Source organism: Emys orbicularis, chromosome 3 (genome assembly GCF_028017835.1).
Source record: "Emys orbicularis isolate rEmyOrb1 chromosome 3, rEmyOrb1.hap1, whole genome shotgun sequence".
In the NCBI taxonomy this organism is placed as follows: domain Eukaryota; kingdom Metazoa; phylum Chordata; order Testudines; family Emydidae; genus Emys; species Emys orbicularis.
Window position 1 is genome coordinate 164,079,248 of NC_088685.1, and position 18,214 is coordinate 164,097,461.

At 39.7% G+C, this 18,214-nt stretch overlaps 1 protein-coding gene across 1 annotated transcript in view; it reads left to right on the top strand.

Annotated features, from left to right (window-relative positions):
- Positions 1 to 18,214, top strand: part of SUSD4 (sushi domain containing 4) — a 109,364-nt gene that overhangs the window by 59,333 nt on the left and 31,817 nt on the right. Inside the window, exon 2 of the mRNA XM_065401816.1 lies at positions 13,658 to 13,870. Coding sequence (XP_065257888.1) covers positions 13,658 to 13,870 — 213 coding nt within the window. The remainder of the gene's footprint in view (positions 1 to 13,657; positions 13,871 to 18,214) is intronic.

Here is an 18,214-nt window from a genome sequence, read left to right on the forward strand (position 1 = left end):
GCAGCTGTGGCAGTGTGGCCTGGGGAGAGAGGTAATCCCTCAGGTAAGCTGATCACAGACCATTTAAGGTGTTGTGGGTGCCCCTCGCAGTAAAGGAGCAATTACAGTCTGCACCAGCTGCATTCTATGAATGCTTTTAGAGTGTACTGCAGTATTAAGGTGTAATGCAGAGCACCTTACGGTAGGCCAACCTGAAGGTAAAAAAGCATGGGTACCAGTGACAAGATTTGCATCCGACAGGAAAGGGCATAGCCTATTAGCCAGGGCAGGTGGTAAAAAGCAGACTGAGTTAATGCTGTCATGCTGTCAGCAAACAGCAACTAGGCGTCTAAAATCATCCCTAAGTTGTGAACCCTAGTAACTAATGGCAGAAGTACTCCCTCATGCACCTCAACCATCTTCTCCTATGCAGGAGCTGACATACTGCCAGTGTATCCTTTCACCGTTCTCACCTGTTCAGTTTAATCACTGGGCTGCATGTCAGCGGCCCCTGGCAGACTCGTTTTGTGCACTATGGGCTTTTTGCCGGTGTTGTAGCTTCTCATGCTTTCTAGCCCTGCATGTCTGTGGTCCTGTCAGAATGGAACAGCAGCTCATAGAATTGCCAGAGAGTTGTCAGCACTGTTTGGTACAGCTACATCCCAGGGTTTAGGAGAAACATGTTTCTCATGAGTGGGGCTTTTAAGGCTGAGCTGCCTCTCAGGCTCAGTAATGCTTCTGAGAGACTGCTCTCTAGTGCTGCTGTCCCCAGCAGATGGTGCTGCAGAGAGGCAGGGGAGGAGTAACACTATCGTCTTATGCCCTGTGGGGGGACTTGAGTGCCCACTGAGGCCTGATTTTCCTGCTGCTCCTTTGCAAAGGGGCCTCAACAAATAGGTTCTGCTCTAGAACATTGGAGTGGAAGCAGCCGAACAGAAGATCATAACACCCAATACCTCTGCCACCCCATGGCCTGAGGTGAGCATGATGGAAGGCTCCCTGTCTGTGACAGGAATAGGTGGGTTAGTTAGGGAAGCGGGGGGGGGGGGGCGGATAGAAGGAAAAGGGAGATTCGAGGAAGAACAATTGCTCGATTTGAGCAGAGAACTGAACTTGTGTAACTTCCAGGTTTTGACCAGTTCCTAACACATTAAAAAGTTGCAGTGGAGGAAAGCAAAGCAGCAGGATGTAAGCAGAAGACCTCGGCTCCATTCCCAGCTCTGCCACGGACTTGCTGTGTGACACTGGGCTAGCGGTCCTCTCAGTTTCTCCATCTCCCAGAATGGAAATGATCAATCTTACCTGACTTGTAAAGAGTTCTGTGATTTCTCAAACAAAAGGGTTGCTAATAAAATTACATAAGAATGGCCATACTGGGTCAGACCAATGGTCCATCTAGCCCAGTATCCTGTCTTTGGACAGTGCCCAGTGCCAGATGCTTCAGAAGGAATGAATAGAGCAGGGCAATTATCGAGTGATCCATCCCCTGTCATCCAGGACCAGCTTCTGGCAGTCAGAGGTTTAAGGACACCAGACCATGGAGTTGTGTCTCTGACCATCTTGGTGAATAGCCACTGATGGACCTATCCTACATGAATTCATTATCACCTTTCTGTTTGCCACCTTTAAACCAATTTATACTACTCCATATTATGAATATATGATTATTAGTGCTGTCAAGCGATTACAAAAATTAACCACAATTAATTGCGCTGTTAAACAATAATAGAATACCATTTATTTAAATATTTGTGGATATTTTCTACATTTTTAAATATATTGATTTCTATTACTACACAGAATACAAAGTGTACTGTGTTCACTTTATATTTATTTTTGATTACAAGTATTTGCACTGTAAAAAAACAAATTAAATAGTATTTTTCAATTCCCCATTACAAGTACTGCAGTGCACTCTTTATCGTGAAAGTTGAACTTACAAATGTAGAATGATGTACAAAAATACAGTGTAAAATTTTAGAGCCTATAAGTCCAATGAGTCCTACTTCTTGTTCAGCCAATTGCTTAGACAAACAAGTTTGTTTACATTTGCAGGAGATAATGCTGCCTGCTTCTTGTTTACAATGTCACTGAAAGTGAGAACAGGCGTTCGCATGGCACTGTTGTAGCCAGCGTTGTAAGATGTTTACATGCGCTAAAGATTCATATGTCCCTTGATGCTTCATCCACCATTCCAGAGGACATGTGTCCATGCTGATGACTGGTTCTGCTCGATAACTATCTGAAGCAGTGCAAACGGACGCATGTTCTTTTTCATCATCTGAAGCAGATGCTACCAGCAGAAGGTTGATTTTCTTTTTCGGTGGTCTGGTTTCTGTAGTTTCCGCATCAGACTGTTGCTCTTTTAAGACTTCTGAAAGCATGCTCCATACCTCGTCCCTCTCAGATTTTGGAAGGCACTTCAGATTCTTAAACCTTGGGTCGAGTGCTGTAGCTATCTTTAGAAATTTCACATTGGTATCTTCACTGCAAATCTGACAAAACGCAAAGAAGTGTTCTTAAAATGAACAACATGTGCTGGGTCATCATCCGAGACTGAAATATATGAACATGAAATATATGGCAGAATGCGAATAAAACGTGCTGAACTCCCCCAAGGAGTTCAGTCACAAATTTAATTAATTAAATTGAATTAACGCATTATTTTTTTTAACGAGCGTCATCAGCATGGAAGCATATCCTCTGGAATGATGGCAAAAGCATGAAGAAGCATATGAATCTTTAGGGCATCTGGCAGGTAAATATCTTGCAAGGCCAGCTACAGCAGTGTCATGCAAATGCCTGTTTTCACTTTCAGGTGACATTGAAATTAAGAAGTGAGCAGCATTATCTCCCGTAAATGTAAACAAACTTGTTTCTCTTAGCTAAACAAGAAGTAGGACTGAGTGGACTTGTAGACTCTAAAATTTTACATTGTTTTGTTTTTGAGTGCAGTCATGTAACAAAAAAACCTACATTTGTAAGTTGCACTTTCATGACAAAGAAATCACACTACAGTACTTGTATGAGGTGAATTGAAAAATACTATTTCTTTTGTTTATCATTTTTACAGTGCAAATATATGTAATAAAAATAATATTAAGTGAGCACTGTACACTTTGTATTGTGTTGTAATTGAAATCGATATATTTGAAAATGTAGAAAAACACCCAATAATATTTATTTAATAAATTTCAATTGGTATTCTGTTGTTTAACCGTGCGATTAATTTTTTTTATCGCCATTAATTTTTTTCATTAATCGCCTGAGTTAACTGCGATTAACTGACAACCCTAATTATTAATGTATCCCCAGTCCATTTAAGGATCAAACATTCTCTCCTGGCTTATTGCCTCACTTCTGCAGTTCTTGTATCTTCTTTTTGTGTTGTGCTTGGGAGGTTTTGGTGCCTGTGGATTGCAGTGCACAGTGGTTCCTTATTTCTCTGCCACCCCACTTGTAGGGTTATGTGAAGGAAATTGTTGCTTAATAATGTTCTTGGTTTTATGGATCAGTTTGTGGTTTAAGCCAGCTCTCCACCCCCCGGAGTGTGTGTTTGCTATTCTGCTTCTCCTGCATAGTAATTGGAACACCTGCCTTTCTCTCAGTGCATTGTTATGCTATTCTCGATATGGTTGTACAGTGTGAGAAGCAGGAGCCCCCAACCATGTTGTGAGCTGGGATGCACTCTGGAAGAATAGCAAATGAGATTGGGAATTGTGTCTTAAGCAGGGCTGGGTTTCACAGAGCTGCTGATGCCTTGAGGAAGCCCAAGTAATAGTGATTTAAGGGATTAAAGAGCGGCTACATTTTAGCAGGGATTTCACTAATGAAATTACAGGTTTATAATTAATTTCACTTCTTCCAAGGGAAGATGCTATAAGCAGATCCTTCTTTTTCTGTAGTGGTAAGCAGATGCTTCAATTAACGTCACTGATTACGAAGAAGCATAAGTAGCCCCAGGCACAGAACTCTGTGTGGTTAAAACAGAGGCACTTAGGGTACTGATTGTTTAAGGGACAGAAATGACATTTGTCTCATGCAAAGAAAAAAAAAAAGCCCTCCGCATGTTTGCACTTGTGGCCTCTTCTTGTGGTTTGACTTAAGGTAATGCTGCAGCTGCAGCACACGCAGGGTACGTCTATACTTACCTCCGGGTCTGGCGGTAAGCAATCGATCTTCTGGGATCGATCCCGGAAGTGCTCGCCGTTGACGCCGGTACTCCTGCTCTGCGAGAGGAGTATGCGCAGTCGACAGGGGAGCCTGCCTGCCGCGTCTGGACCCGCGGTAAGTTCGAACTAAGGTACTTCGACTTCAGCTACGTTATTCACGTAGCTGAAGTTGCGTATCTTAGTTCGAAGTGGGGGGTTAGTGTGGACCAGCCCGCAGATTGCTTTTGAGAAGTGTGAGCTGGGGATCCAGTCCCCCTGTAAGCCACAAAGTCTCTGCTTCCTGACACTGTAGAAAGACAGAGAAAAGACCCGCCAATTTGGTAAGCCCAAAGACTAACATACTGGGTTGAGGGAAACCCGCACTCCAACATAATGTTACAGCCAAAGAGAAACGCTGCAAATACATTATAACGTTAGCAATACCACACATTTACATAGCACCCTTCCATCCCTCTAAAATCATAAAAAATTGAAATACAGGCTGTGACAAGGGATTGCTTCATCCAGCACTGAAATGCAGCCACCCTTTGGGATGACATGCAGCAGATGTTTAACAATGGAATATTACACAGCGGTTTGGAAGGGAAGAAATCTGCCATATGCAGATTAGAAATCGGCTCACCAGTAGCATGATCTGGAAATCTTGAGTTCCTGGGATGGGAGATGGACTCTAATTTAGAGCTGTGGAAAATGGGAGGGGAGAAGATGGAAGAAACCAGATGAGGAAGGGTGCATGCAGAAAGGAACATTCAGAAAAGAAGGATGAGATGAAGTGTGAGGAAACATTCTTTAGACATCTGACATTTTAGGTCTTATCTAAAATTCAGCCATGTTGAAAATAATTTTCTTTGATGACAGATTTATTCTTGATTTTGCTCCCAAACTTATGCGAGTACTTGGGTGCTACCTGGAATGTTCCCAGCAGTTGAGATAAAATTAGGGTTGCCAACATTATATTTCAAAAATAAGGAACTGTTTTCCTAGCAACCCACCCCACCCCACCTCTCCTCCCCATATCATCATCATCATCAATAATAAATAACAAGCAGTACTCACATTCACAAGGGGTATTTATTTCTGCTTTATGCAGCACTCAGCAGCTTGTACAGAGATAAAAAAATAATATTTAGGGCTGTCAAGCGATTAAAAAATTAATTGCAATTAATTACACAATTAAAAAAATGAGTTTAATCGCACTGTTAAACAATAAGAGAATACCATTTATTTAAATATTTTTGGTTGTTTTCTACATTTTCAAATATATTGATTTCAATTATAACACAATACAAAGTGTACAGTACTCAATTTATATTTATTTTTGATTACAAGTATTTGCACTGTAAAAAAACAAAAGAAATAGTATTTTTCAATTCACCTCATGCAAGTACTGTAGTGCAATCTCTTTATCATGAAAGTTGAATTTATGGATGTAGAATTGTGTACCCAAAAAACCCTACATTCAAAAATAAAACAATGTAAAATTTTAGAGCCAGCAAATCCACTCAGTCCTACTTCTTGTTCAGCCAATTGCTCAGACAAACAAGTTTGTTTACATTTGCAGGAGATAATGCTGCCAGCTTCTTATTTACAATGTCAGCTGAAAGTGAGAACGGGCGTTCGCATGGCACTGTTGTAGCCGGCGTTGCAAGATATTTACGTGCCAGATGCAAAGGTTCATGTGTCCCTTCATGCTTCAACCACCATTCCAGGGGACATGCATCCATGATGATGACGGGTTCTGCTCAATAATGATCCAAAGCAGTGCGGACCGACACATGTTCATTTTCATCATCTGAGTTAGAGGCCACCAGCAGAAGATTGATTTTCTTTTTTGGTGGTTTGGGTTCTGTAGTTTCTGTATTGGAGTGTTACTCTTTTAAGACTTCTGAAAGCATGCTCCACACCTCATACCTCTCAGATTTTGGAAGGCACTTCAGATTCTTAAACCTTATCTACAGCACTCAACCCATCTTTACAAATCTCACATAGCTATCTTCTTTGCGTTTTGTGAAATCTGCAGTAAAAGTGTTCTTAAAACGAACAACATATTCTGGGTCATCATCCAAGACTCCTATAACATGAAATATATATGGCAGAATGTGGGTAAAACAGAGCAGGGGACATACAATTCTCCCCCAAGGAGTTCAGTCATAAATGTAATTAATGCATTGTTTTTTTAGTGAGCGTCATCACTATGGAAGCATGTCCTCTGGAATGGTGGCCGAAGCATGAAAGGACATACGAATGTTTAGCATATCTGACACGTAAATACCTTGCAATGCCAACTACAAGAGTGCCATGCAAATGCCTGTTCTCACTTTTTGGTGACATTGTAAATAAGAGGGCAGCATTATCTCCTGTAAATATAAACAAAATTGTTTGTCTTAGCGATTGGCTGAACAAGAAATAGGACTGAGGGGACTTGTAGGCTCTGAAGTTTCACATTGTTTTGTTGTTGAGCGCAGTTATGTAACAAAAAAATCTACATTTGTAAATTGTACTTTCACAACAAAGAGATTGCACTACAGTACTTGTATGAGGTGAACTGAAAAATACTATTTCTTTTGTTTATCATTTTTACAGTGCAAATATTTGTAATAAAAAATAACATACACTTTGATTTCAATTACAACACCAAATACAATATATATGAAAATGTAGAAAAACATCCAAAATATTTAATAAATTTCCATTGGTATTCTATTGTTTAACTGTGTGATTAAAACTGGGATTAATTGCGATTTATTTTTTGAGTTAATTGCATGAGTTAACAGCGATTAATTGACAGCCCTAATAATATTATTGTGATAAGGGACTGTTGACAATCCTAGATTAAATGTCCCAGGATATCCTAATAGTTTACTCCAGTGGGGACATGTGCTACATTTATTTTTATCAAGGAGTAATCTGCCATTTTTACAGGCCTCATAAAGTCTGCATTACGAAGCAATTGCCCGTGAATAGAGATGCCTATGTTAAGGAGGGTTTTATTAGGGTTGGCCCTATAAAAAGCTTTAAAACATGGAGCAAAACCTACTCTGAGGTGTCCTGACAATATCTGGCAGAGGGATTTCCAGAAGGTGAGCAATTTTGTGGGTAGCTAAAATTCTGGTTCAAAATTGAACTTGGTTTGGAAACCTCCAGACTTCTGAGAGATAATTGGCTTCTGATTTTTCAGGCTTTTCATCATGAACAAAATGATTCATTATATAACAGACCATTTAAAATGTAGAATTTCAGTAGTACAGTCATTTCAAATGGATTATAATGGTTCATTATCTACCCAAAACAGAGCCCTGCTTTTTTAGTCTTCTGATTGATTTTTCATCATATTTTTACACTGACAATACAAAAGTAATTTAGATAGAATGAACCTGAATAAAATGCTCTCTCGAACATGCGGTCGTATCCATGTTGGGAGAACTGCTATATCTCTATGACCACAGTTTGGTCCAGTAGTAAAATGGAGCCTATAGCAAAAACCCCGTCTGCATCAGGGACACATCTTATTGCTGCCACATAACTTCCTCACTCCTGAGCTACAGCAGAACGTGTTATTACTAGGGCTGTCGGTTAATCACAGTGAACTCACCTGATTAACTCAAAAAATTAATCACGATTAATTGCCCTGTTAAACAACAGAATTCCAACTGAAATGTATTAAATATTTTGGGTGTTTTTCTACATTTTCAAATATATTGATGTCTATTACAACACAGAATATGAAGTGTATAGTGCTCACTTTATATTATTTTTTATTACAATTATTTGCACTATAAAAATGATAAACAAAAGAGAGAGCACTTTTCAATTCACCTCATACAAGTAATGCAGTGCAATCTATTTATCATGACAGAGTAATTTACAAATGTAGATTTTTTTGTTTGTTTCATAACTGCACTCAAAAACAAAACAATGTAAAACTTTAGAGCCTACAAGTCCACTCAGTCCTACTTCTTTTTCAGCCAATCGCTAAGACAGACAAGTTTGTTTACATTTATGGGAGATGCTGCTTCTTATTTACAATGTCACCTGAAAGTGAGAATAGGTATTTGCATGGCACTTTTGTAGCCGACATGCAAGGTATTTATGTGCCAGATGTGCTAAATATTCGTATGCCACTTCATGCTTTGGCCACCATTCCAGAGGACATGCTTGCACGCTGATGATGCTCATTTTTAAAAAAAAAATGTGTTAATTAAATTTGTGACTGAACTCCTTGGGGGAGAATTGTATGTCTCCTGTTCTGTTTTACCTGCATTCTGCCATATAGTTCATGTTATAGCCATCTTGGATGGTGTTCATTTTAAGAACACTTTCACAGCAGATTTGACAAAACACAAAGAAGGTACCAATGTGAGATTTCTAAAAATAGCTACAGCACTAGCCCCAAGGTTTAAGAATCTGAAGTGCCATCCAAAATCTGAGAGGGACGAGGTGTGGAGCATGCTTTCCAAAGTCTTAAAAGAGCAACACTCAGATGCGGAACTACAGAATCCAAACCACCAAAAAAGAAAATCAACCTTTTGCTGGTGGCATCTGACTCAGATGATGAAAATGAACATGCATCGGTCGGCTTTGCTCTGGATCATTATCGAGCAGAACCCGTCAGCATCATGGACACATGTCCCCTGGAATGGTGGTTGAAGCATGAAGGGACATATGAATCTTTAGCGCATCTGGCACGTAAATATATTGCAATGCCGGCTACAACAGTGCCATGAGAATGCCTGTTCTCACTTTCAGATGACATTGTAAACAAGAACAGGAAGCATTATCTCCTGCAAATGGTAACCAAACTTGTTTGTCTGAGTGATTGGCTGAAGTTGGACTGAGTGGACTTGTAGGCTCTGAAGTTTTACATTGATTTATTTTTTAATGCAGTTATTTTTGGTACATAAATCTACATTTGTAAATTCAACTTTTATGATAAAGAGATTGCACTACAGTACTTGTATCAGGTGGATTGAAAAATACTATTTCTTTTGTTTTATACAGTGCAAATATTTGTAATAAAAAATAAAGTGAGCACTGTACAGTTTGTGTTCTGTTGTAATTGAAATCAATATATTTGAAAATGTAGAAAACATCAAAAAAATTTAAATAAATGGTATTCTATTATTAACAGCATGATTAATCGCGATTAATTTTTTTTATCCGTTGACAGCCCTAGTTATTACACATAACTCTATAAGATAGGCCCTAGAGGTCATCAGTACATAGATCTAACAAGTTGGATAAAGGATGGAGTTTTGATCCTGATGGTGAAGGGTGGGTAGAATTTCATCCTTAATTCTGCAGTCTTTACTTCTGTGGGTTTAAATCAGAATAGTAACAACATTTAACATCATTATTGATGATGCAACTTTACTGTTTATCCTTTGGATTTCCCAAATAACCGGTGGAGATACCCTGAGGTAATTGAGATCAGAATCTGGCTCTGCATCTTACAATTATATAATAAGTATTGGACATTGCAATTTTCCCCCCTATGATGGTGGGTCACAGCCAGTTCAACATAGCAAGAAAAACTCCAGTAAACAAAATAAAGGTTATATTCCTTTCCTCTCCAGGGACTCATCTAACAGTTTGCAAAGGAATGGCGCCATCCCTGGTTCTGAAGTGATTTTTACTCTATTGGCTAGCAGCGAAGAGTGTATCTAAGACTTTTCTGTTATAACCAAAATAATTGTTTTTCATACTTGGAGCATCTTTGTGGTTCTTTTCAAAGATTTATCTTTTGGTTCATGCTGAAAACTCTTGCCTGGTTTCATCATACTCTAAAGTGATCAAGGCAAAGATAAAATAACTAGTAGTACTTGTGGCATCTTGGAGACTAACACATTTATTTAAACCTGTCACAAAGCAAAGATGTCGATTCCGTATGATGAGATTGGCGTTCATTTCATTTTTATGATGGGACAGAGTAATTTCACAGTGGCTGTTATTAATAAGTTAGCTTAGATGAAAAAGTGACACAATATAGTAAGAGGAAAAAAGACATGAAATATTGGAACGTTATATATTGTATCAGAGACATACATTTGTGCTCCTTCTATACAACAGCATAGAATGAAGCTTAACTAATTAGTCTGGGATCCCAGGTGGGAAATTTTTGGCAAATTTTGGAAATGTAGGGGTGAGGGGGCAGAGTGAGGGCAGGGTCTCGGTGGAGGAGGGCAGAGCAGGGACAGGAAGAGGAGGAGCGATGGTGGGGCCTCGGTGGAGGAGGGCAGAGCGGGGACAGGAAGAAGCGGAGCAAGGGCAGGGCCTTGGCTGAAGGGGCAGAGTGGGAGCAGAGAAAATATCTAGAGTAAATTTGCCGTAATGAAATCAGCATAAGATGACCCCAATGTTATACCCATGATAAAGGACCGTCGTTACTTTGACTTTTTAAAGAAATTTCAGAAAACAGCTTGACATTGTGACACTCTGCACCCCATATTCATCATAGTGGTATGATTATGAAACCGTCACAAACATGATTTACAAAAACATCCATAATTCTCAAAGCAACCACTGCATAATATACCATCCCCCTGTAAAATCACTCCCGAGGTTAATTCCTTCATAAAAATGTAGAGAAATGCAATGAATCTCAAATTCAGACAGCGTTTTCCGTTTGGGCCCCCAGACTATAAATGAAGTTATGAAAAGAGAGAGAGGGTCAAATCCTAGTCCAGTCAAAGATACCAGAAACACTCCTATTTTTCATTATTGGATTCTCACTTTTGGGTTTTGTACCAGGTTTGTTTTGAGAATTACTCATGATGATGGGCTAAATCTTCAGCTGCCCTGGAACAATACTTGGTATATCTGGTGCGGGGGGTGGGGGTGCGGGGGGGTGGAAAGGAGGGTTACACCATCTCTTTCTGGGGCAGCTCTGTCAAAACACAAAGTAGCCTCAGAGTTGCTCTAACTTGTAGCAGTTTGTAATGGCCCCCTAGGGGCCATGATGTGGATGTGGGGACTCCACAGAATGTGATGCACTCCAATCAGAGCCTGCCTTCCTTCCCTGCTTCCCTGTGTGGGGCGAGGAGGCAGGAAGAAGTGGCATTGAACTGGCTTTGCTGTTTTAAACCAGTTTTCTACCTCCCTTTGTGTCTTTGAAGCAGCATAAAGGGACCTGAATGCTAACTGGGATCTGGCTCCATATTTTCAAAAAGCAGAATTACATGTAAGTAACTTCCCTCTGATTTAGGTGGGGCCAAGGTTTGTCCCAAATCTGCTGTGGATATTTTGGGGAATTACTGAAAAGAATTGTGGGTTCAGCTTTTATCATCTTTTTTTAACTACTGCAAGATAAATTACTGTATTCTCTGCATCCGAAGAAGTGGGATGTAGCTCACAAAAGCTTATGCTCAAATAAATTTGTTAGTCTCTAAGGTGCCACAAGTACTCCTGTTCTGTATTGCACAGTCTGAGTGTTTCCTCCCTGTACCATTCCCCCACCCTTCCTTTCTACACTGACAAGAAACCTGAAATATTGTAGAGCAGCAAGTGGACTATACTGCCTATATTACTGTGTAGCTTGTGGGAAACACTTTGAAGCAGGGGTTTGGGAAAGTTTCAGGGAATATAATTCCACCTTCTCCTTGCTGTTCCAGTTCCCTCCTGGAAATTGCAGTGTGTGCACAGTCTTCACACACAAATTGTGTCTGAGGGGTGGACATAGGCTAAGACAGAGGCCACATGCGACTCTTCAGAAGTTAATATGCGGCTCCTTGTATAGGCACCGACTCTGGGGCTGGAACTACACGCGCCAACTTTCCAATGTGCCAGGGGGTGCTCACTGCTCAACCCCTGGCTCTGCCACAGGTTCTGCCCCCACTCCACCCCTTCCCACCCCCTCCCCTGAGCCTGCCATGCCCTCGCTCCTCCTAAGACTTCTATGAGGTGTATATAACCCCACCAGTGTAATGAATCCATGGCTGCACGATCGTCACATTTGTTAAAGTGGTGGAGGCATGTGTATTTTGTGCAGTAGGTCCTGAGTTGTATGATGTCTGCACTGTGTGTATTGGGGATTTGTTTCACAGTATCATCACAGATGAGACTTAAGCGCCTGTGACTCTTTGATGCTTAGGATGAGCTTCATCTAACCGGAGATGGAAATATGTAGGGTAAGAGTCTGTGGCCTGTGCTGCTCCCCTTGCGCTTCTCCAGCAATGCAAAGGAAATGGAGACTGGCTGCATCCCTCTAGCTGGGGTTCCTCATGGCACAGGAGAACCCCAAGGGTATAGACCTAGTAGAGCCAGCTCCTACGCAATTCCTCCTGCAGCCCCTGGTGGATGGGGTCTGTTGGGAGTAGGGGAGTGGCTCCTGGGGGTGTGATCAGCTGGTGGAGTTCAGAGCAGCCATGGAGCCTGGACTGACACTACAGTGGAGGCCCTTGAGGCAGGAAATTACTGAGGCCCTACGATACGTTTCTTTTAAAATCAAAACATTAAATCTATAGTTTGATGGTTTTCAATTTTTTCCAAGCATCCCTCCCATTGGCTGATTGCCCCCCTGCTGATCTTGTTGCAGAGCTGTTTGCTTCTTCAATATGCTGTGCATATTCAGTACAACACTAAACCTTAGTTATTTTTCAGCAAAAAAAAAAAAAGCAACATTTGGTGGAAGACTCTGCATACGTTGTAGTGAGCTTGAAAAAGTGCTAGACATTCATTTTAAAAATGTGATTCCTGGCTGTTTGTTGATTAGTTAGTTCTCTGAAAGCAAATGTCTTAACATAATTCCTCCTGGTGTTAACTCCTGCTAGTGGTCCTCAACCAGGGTTTTACCAATATGTGAACTGACCCACAAGCCAGCTTCATTGTGGGATCTCATTTACCCAACATAGAAAGTCACATTTTCCTATGTACTGACATTCCCCAGAATGCCCATCCTGCCCCCAACCAGCTCAGCTCCTAGACTGGCACCTGATTCCTTGGATCGCAGCTAGACTTCATACCCTCTATGCTTTCCCTTTCACTCTCCCTTCCCATTCTCCCCCCCCTTCTCTTTTTCTGTTTCTTCCTCCCTGCTTTCTTTTGGCTCTTCCAAATCACTCTGGTCCCCCAGCTCCTGTGATGAGCTACAGATATGTTACCCTGCTTTGTTCCCTGCAGACATGTGGGTCAGGTCTTTATTGACTTTGATTAGATATTGAATGGCTAGGCTGACATCGCTTCTACTTCTAGCTCAATAGGCTGGAGCTATGAGAAGGGGCAAAGTACCTCAGCACCTGGAATTTCCTACTGGAGATTGGGGGTGAGTCATTTCCAGGGGGACGGGGTGCCCTAGAATGCCCCTAGTGATGAGCTTGCTAACAGGCATTAATAGGAGGCTTAGGGGCTCCCATACGCTACAGGGATTGCAGTGGGTGATTGTTGTGTCACTATCCTCCACTGGCTGTCGCTGTTCTCCAGAGCCTGTCAACATGGTGAATCCTAGAAAAAGGAAGACTGTTCATTTGTTACTCAAATAATTGCATAATTGACTTACATGTTTGTTCACATAGGATTTGATGACCTCCATGCTTGTGTTGATCCTGGAGTCCCTGAACATGGATACAAGACACCCAGTGCAGGTGTTTTCTTTGAAAGTGCTGTAGTCCGGCTTCACTGTCAAGAAGGATACAGGCTTAAGGGTCCTTCGAAAAAGATTTGTGTGAGACATTTTAATGGCTCCTTGAGCTGGAAACCAAGCGATAAACCTGTGTGCCTACAAGAAGGTAAGTTAATTTTGTTTAAACATTTCACAAACCTCAATTGTGATCACTTACATACATACCATTATGTCTCCCTGCAGAGCGCAAAAGCCTGGAACCCGTTTCATAGGATTACATTCAATATGTGTTTTAATTTCTGAGAAGTTTTTATCCAGATAAATTAGCTAGAACATGCCTGTGTGTGTTGTCAAGGCAGGAACAGAGGAAGTAAATGAATTTTAGCCATGAAAGTAATAAAGTCCCATTACAAATAGATTTATCACTGCTTTTGTCAAAACACACAGAGAGAGAATACTGCCACTGATAACAGAAACATTATTACCATTACTGTTCACTTAGTGATCCTTTCTGTAATATCGTACTATATAATACATCTTTGGTATCATTAGAAATGAATTTTAATCAGAGGTTTAAATCAATTATTATTTATTACATGTACATAGTTCATAATTAATTAGAGGATGAAATAGGCAGAGCAAGCAGTAGTTTATTGGTACTGTATACGTTTACTTTTAAGTAATTCAGACATTCATGGGGTAAAACCAACTTGATTTTTGTTATATGTAAATATGGTCTGTTTAAAAATGTATCTGGTTTTAAGTATTTGAGACACTGCTACTTTTTCTTCTAAGATGTTTGATGGAAGCAGGATTAGACTATCAAATCACAAACATTAATTCTGGCCAAAAATGTGTCCAAGTAGTACATACTATTAATTTCACCAAGTATATTAAAACTATCACTTCTTTCTACAATGGATTGATTTTTGTTCAGCAGAGATACTATCATTAAGAGACATAAAAAGTGTCAGCAGGATTTAGTGTGAATGCTTTACCGCTATGAAACTTTATAAATAATATTTGGCTGGGAGTGTTCTCTCTCTATTTATATTAAAAACTGTGGGGCAGATCTTCAGCTGGTGTAGTCATGCTGATTTACTCCAACTGAACAACTAGTCCTGTGTATCCAAGTAGAATTTTTCTTCTGCTGTTTTTTTTTTTTTTTAATCTAACTGTATACCTGTTGTGTTTTAGGGCCTGCTTTTGCCCCCATTAAAGTCAGTAGCAAATTACCCATTGACTTAAAATTCGACCCTGATCTCGCTTATTTGCTAAGGCTCCCTTCATGTAAAAGAAGATAAAATACCATTACCTAGACGTGTAGATCTGACTCAAAAGAAACAACTGAAGGCTATGTGACTAAGACTTAGCCCAAGGTGAACAGTAACTGCAAATATATTATGAGGGAAAACCCCTTTTATATTTTGTAAGTGGTTATGAATCACATCTTCTAAGCATGGAAAGTACAGAGGCCTATGTCTTTGGGTGGTAAAATTATATCCTGGTGGCATGTTCTTTCTGAATCATGATAACTGAACCTTTTGCAGTCAGTCTGTTTCTGGTACTTTTTCTTTCAGTAAATCTCATTAATAGTTTTGCTTGTTTGTTTTGTTTTAATTTTTAACAGGGAGACATGAGAGTTTTGCTCTTTCATTCCATTGGCAAAGCAGGAAATGACCATCTTCCCAGGACAATTCAATCCCATTTTGCTGTTTCTGAAAGAGATGCTTCTATTATACAATGTTTTGCACATTTCATGCTGTGGCAGAAATAATCCTGTAGATATAGCACAGTAAAATAGCAGTAACTTTTTTGTTTTTACTTCACTGTCTCATTACCAGCAAAATAGTTACAAAGAAAAAATCAGCCACATTTTAACACCACATGTGTGTAATATTCACACTCTTGCATATTCCATTCACCTGGCATTGACATCCATACTCTCTAACCAAATAAGTGTTGATGGAAAAAATGAAAATGGAATGACAATGGAAACAATTATGTTTAAAATTAGCAGTAAAACTAGGGGAAAAAGACAAGTTCTTGTAAAAACTTATTTTCTTTTAGACATTGCTAAGTGTTTGCTTGGGGGTTCTGCATATCTCTAAGCCAATATATGTATCACTTGTTGCAACTGTTACACTGAGCATTAATGCATTTTTATTGTGTACACAAAAAACAGTTTATTATTATCCATGGATGAAATTCTGCCCCTATAGAAGTCAATGGCAAAACTCCCATTAAGTTCATTTGGGGGGGTGGGGTGTCAAGATTTCACCCCATGTTTGGGGGATGGTAATGATTTCACCCCATGTGTGGGGGATGGTAATGTGATGGGCTGAGTGCCCAACAATCTCACCGGAGGCAATCATTAACTTGCACCATTGGGCATAACATAACATTGCCTGTCAAGGCCTTAATCCAGCAAAACACTGAAGCATAAGCTTCACTGTGAACACATGACTACTCATGTTTAGAGTTAAGTATGTGCTTAAGTGCTTTTTTGGATTGTGACCCAAGAGAGTAAGGCCCTGATTCAGGAAAGCAGCTAAACATAATACTTTACTGGTTAGGGATGCTTTCCTGAATTGAGGTCTAAATACTGTACTACCAAAAAAAAAAATAGATTTAGCAATAGAAAAGAATGATTTAAATCATATAGTTCATCCCCCTGCTAATAAGCCCCTGATTCAGAAAACCACTTAAGCGCATACCTAACTTTAATTGTGGGATTTAAGCAGTTATATAAATGCTTTCCTGAATAGGCGCCTTAGTCACGAAGCAGGAGAATTGTAGATTGATGGGCAATATAGTAGCATGGCACATTTGGAGTGTAGTTGGGAAGGAGTTGGGACATCTTTTGGGTTCTCCTGGCACCTGTCAGAGGTTTAGTGACTTACATAAAAGTCTGCATCACAGACATTTTCTTCTTTAATGATATGTGTAGAAATTTGGAGCAATTAGTGGTGAAGCAGGCTTTTAATATTTTAACATGCATCATTATAACCCATCAGAAGGTGAAATAATCTTTGTGTTACAAGCACTACTTGACTGTTTAAGACAGATGTTGATTGTTATATTTGCCACTATGCCTTATGTAAATTTCAGGTATTGCCACCTGGACCATTAAAATAGCTGTTTTTAATATGACCAACATTAGAAAACTTGAGCATTAAAAGCCATTAACATACCACAGTTATTTGCTAGAACAATCTAAAATTTATATTTGCTCTACAATCTCAGGTATTAGTACTATTTAAAAGACTATGAAATGTCAATCTATATAAAAAGTTCTTCATTTAAAAATGAATAAGCTTATCAGGAGATTTTCAGTCAATTGATTTGATTAAATAGACCTTTCATTTCCTGTTAAGGTGCAGAAGATCTTAAGTGTCAATGCAAGGACAAAGTCGCACAGGTCAACGATATACATGATAAATGTACTTGTCAAAAAATCTGTTTACTTACAGTTATAGTCTCGTATTGCTCTACAATGTGTAATGCATGTAACTTCCATCAGTTCTAATGGGGTTATGCACGTAAATCCTGAGGCAAGGTAAGAATTCCGTATTTATTGTTTAAGAATAAGTGTCATGTTTTCTACACCGTAATCTCCCACTGCAATACGTGGCTGCTGAAACTATCAGACTAGTAGGAACAAGTGCTACCTACCTCCTTTCAGGCTAAATCTACAGTTACACAGTCCACTTGAGGATGCTCTATTGTGCTATGGGCTGAACTCTCTCACTCCCATTCTCCAAGGCTGTTTGTTACTGTTGAGTTCTTTCAGTGCCAGGCTGTCCCAGGGGGAGAAAGGTTGGCCTTGTGGTTAACTCAGGAAATCTAGGTTCAGTTTCTACCTTTGCCATGGACTTCCTGTGTGATCTTGGACAAATGATTTAATCTCTCTGTGTCTGTTCCCCATCTGTGAAATAAAGATGATGATATGTTCTTCCTCCCATCTTTTTTCTGTCTTGTCTATTTAAATTGCAAGCTCGTCAGGTCCAGGACTGTCTCACTGTTGGTCATATTAAAAAGAGCTATTTTAATGGTCCAGATGGCAGTACCTGAAATTTACATAAGGCATAGTGGCAAATATAACAATCAACATCTGTCTTAAACAGTCAAGTAGTGCTTGTAACACAAAGATTATTTCACCTTCTGATGGGTTATAGTGATGTATGTTAAAATATTAAAAGCCTGCTTCACCACTAATTGCTCCAAATTTCTATGCATATCATTAAAGAAGAAAATGTCTGTCTGTACAGTGCTTACCTCTATGGGGCACCAGTCTCAGTTGGAGCCTCTAGGCACTGTTATTATACAACTAGTAACAATAATTAACAAAGAGCAGGAATCCTGTGATGTCTCCAGAAATATAATCTCTTTGTCATCCACAGAATTATCATACCAACCTAATTCTGCCAACTTTATTTTATAGCACTCACAGACCAAGTTTTTCCATAATTACAAAAATACAACTTAATGGGAAAATATAGATCCTTAT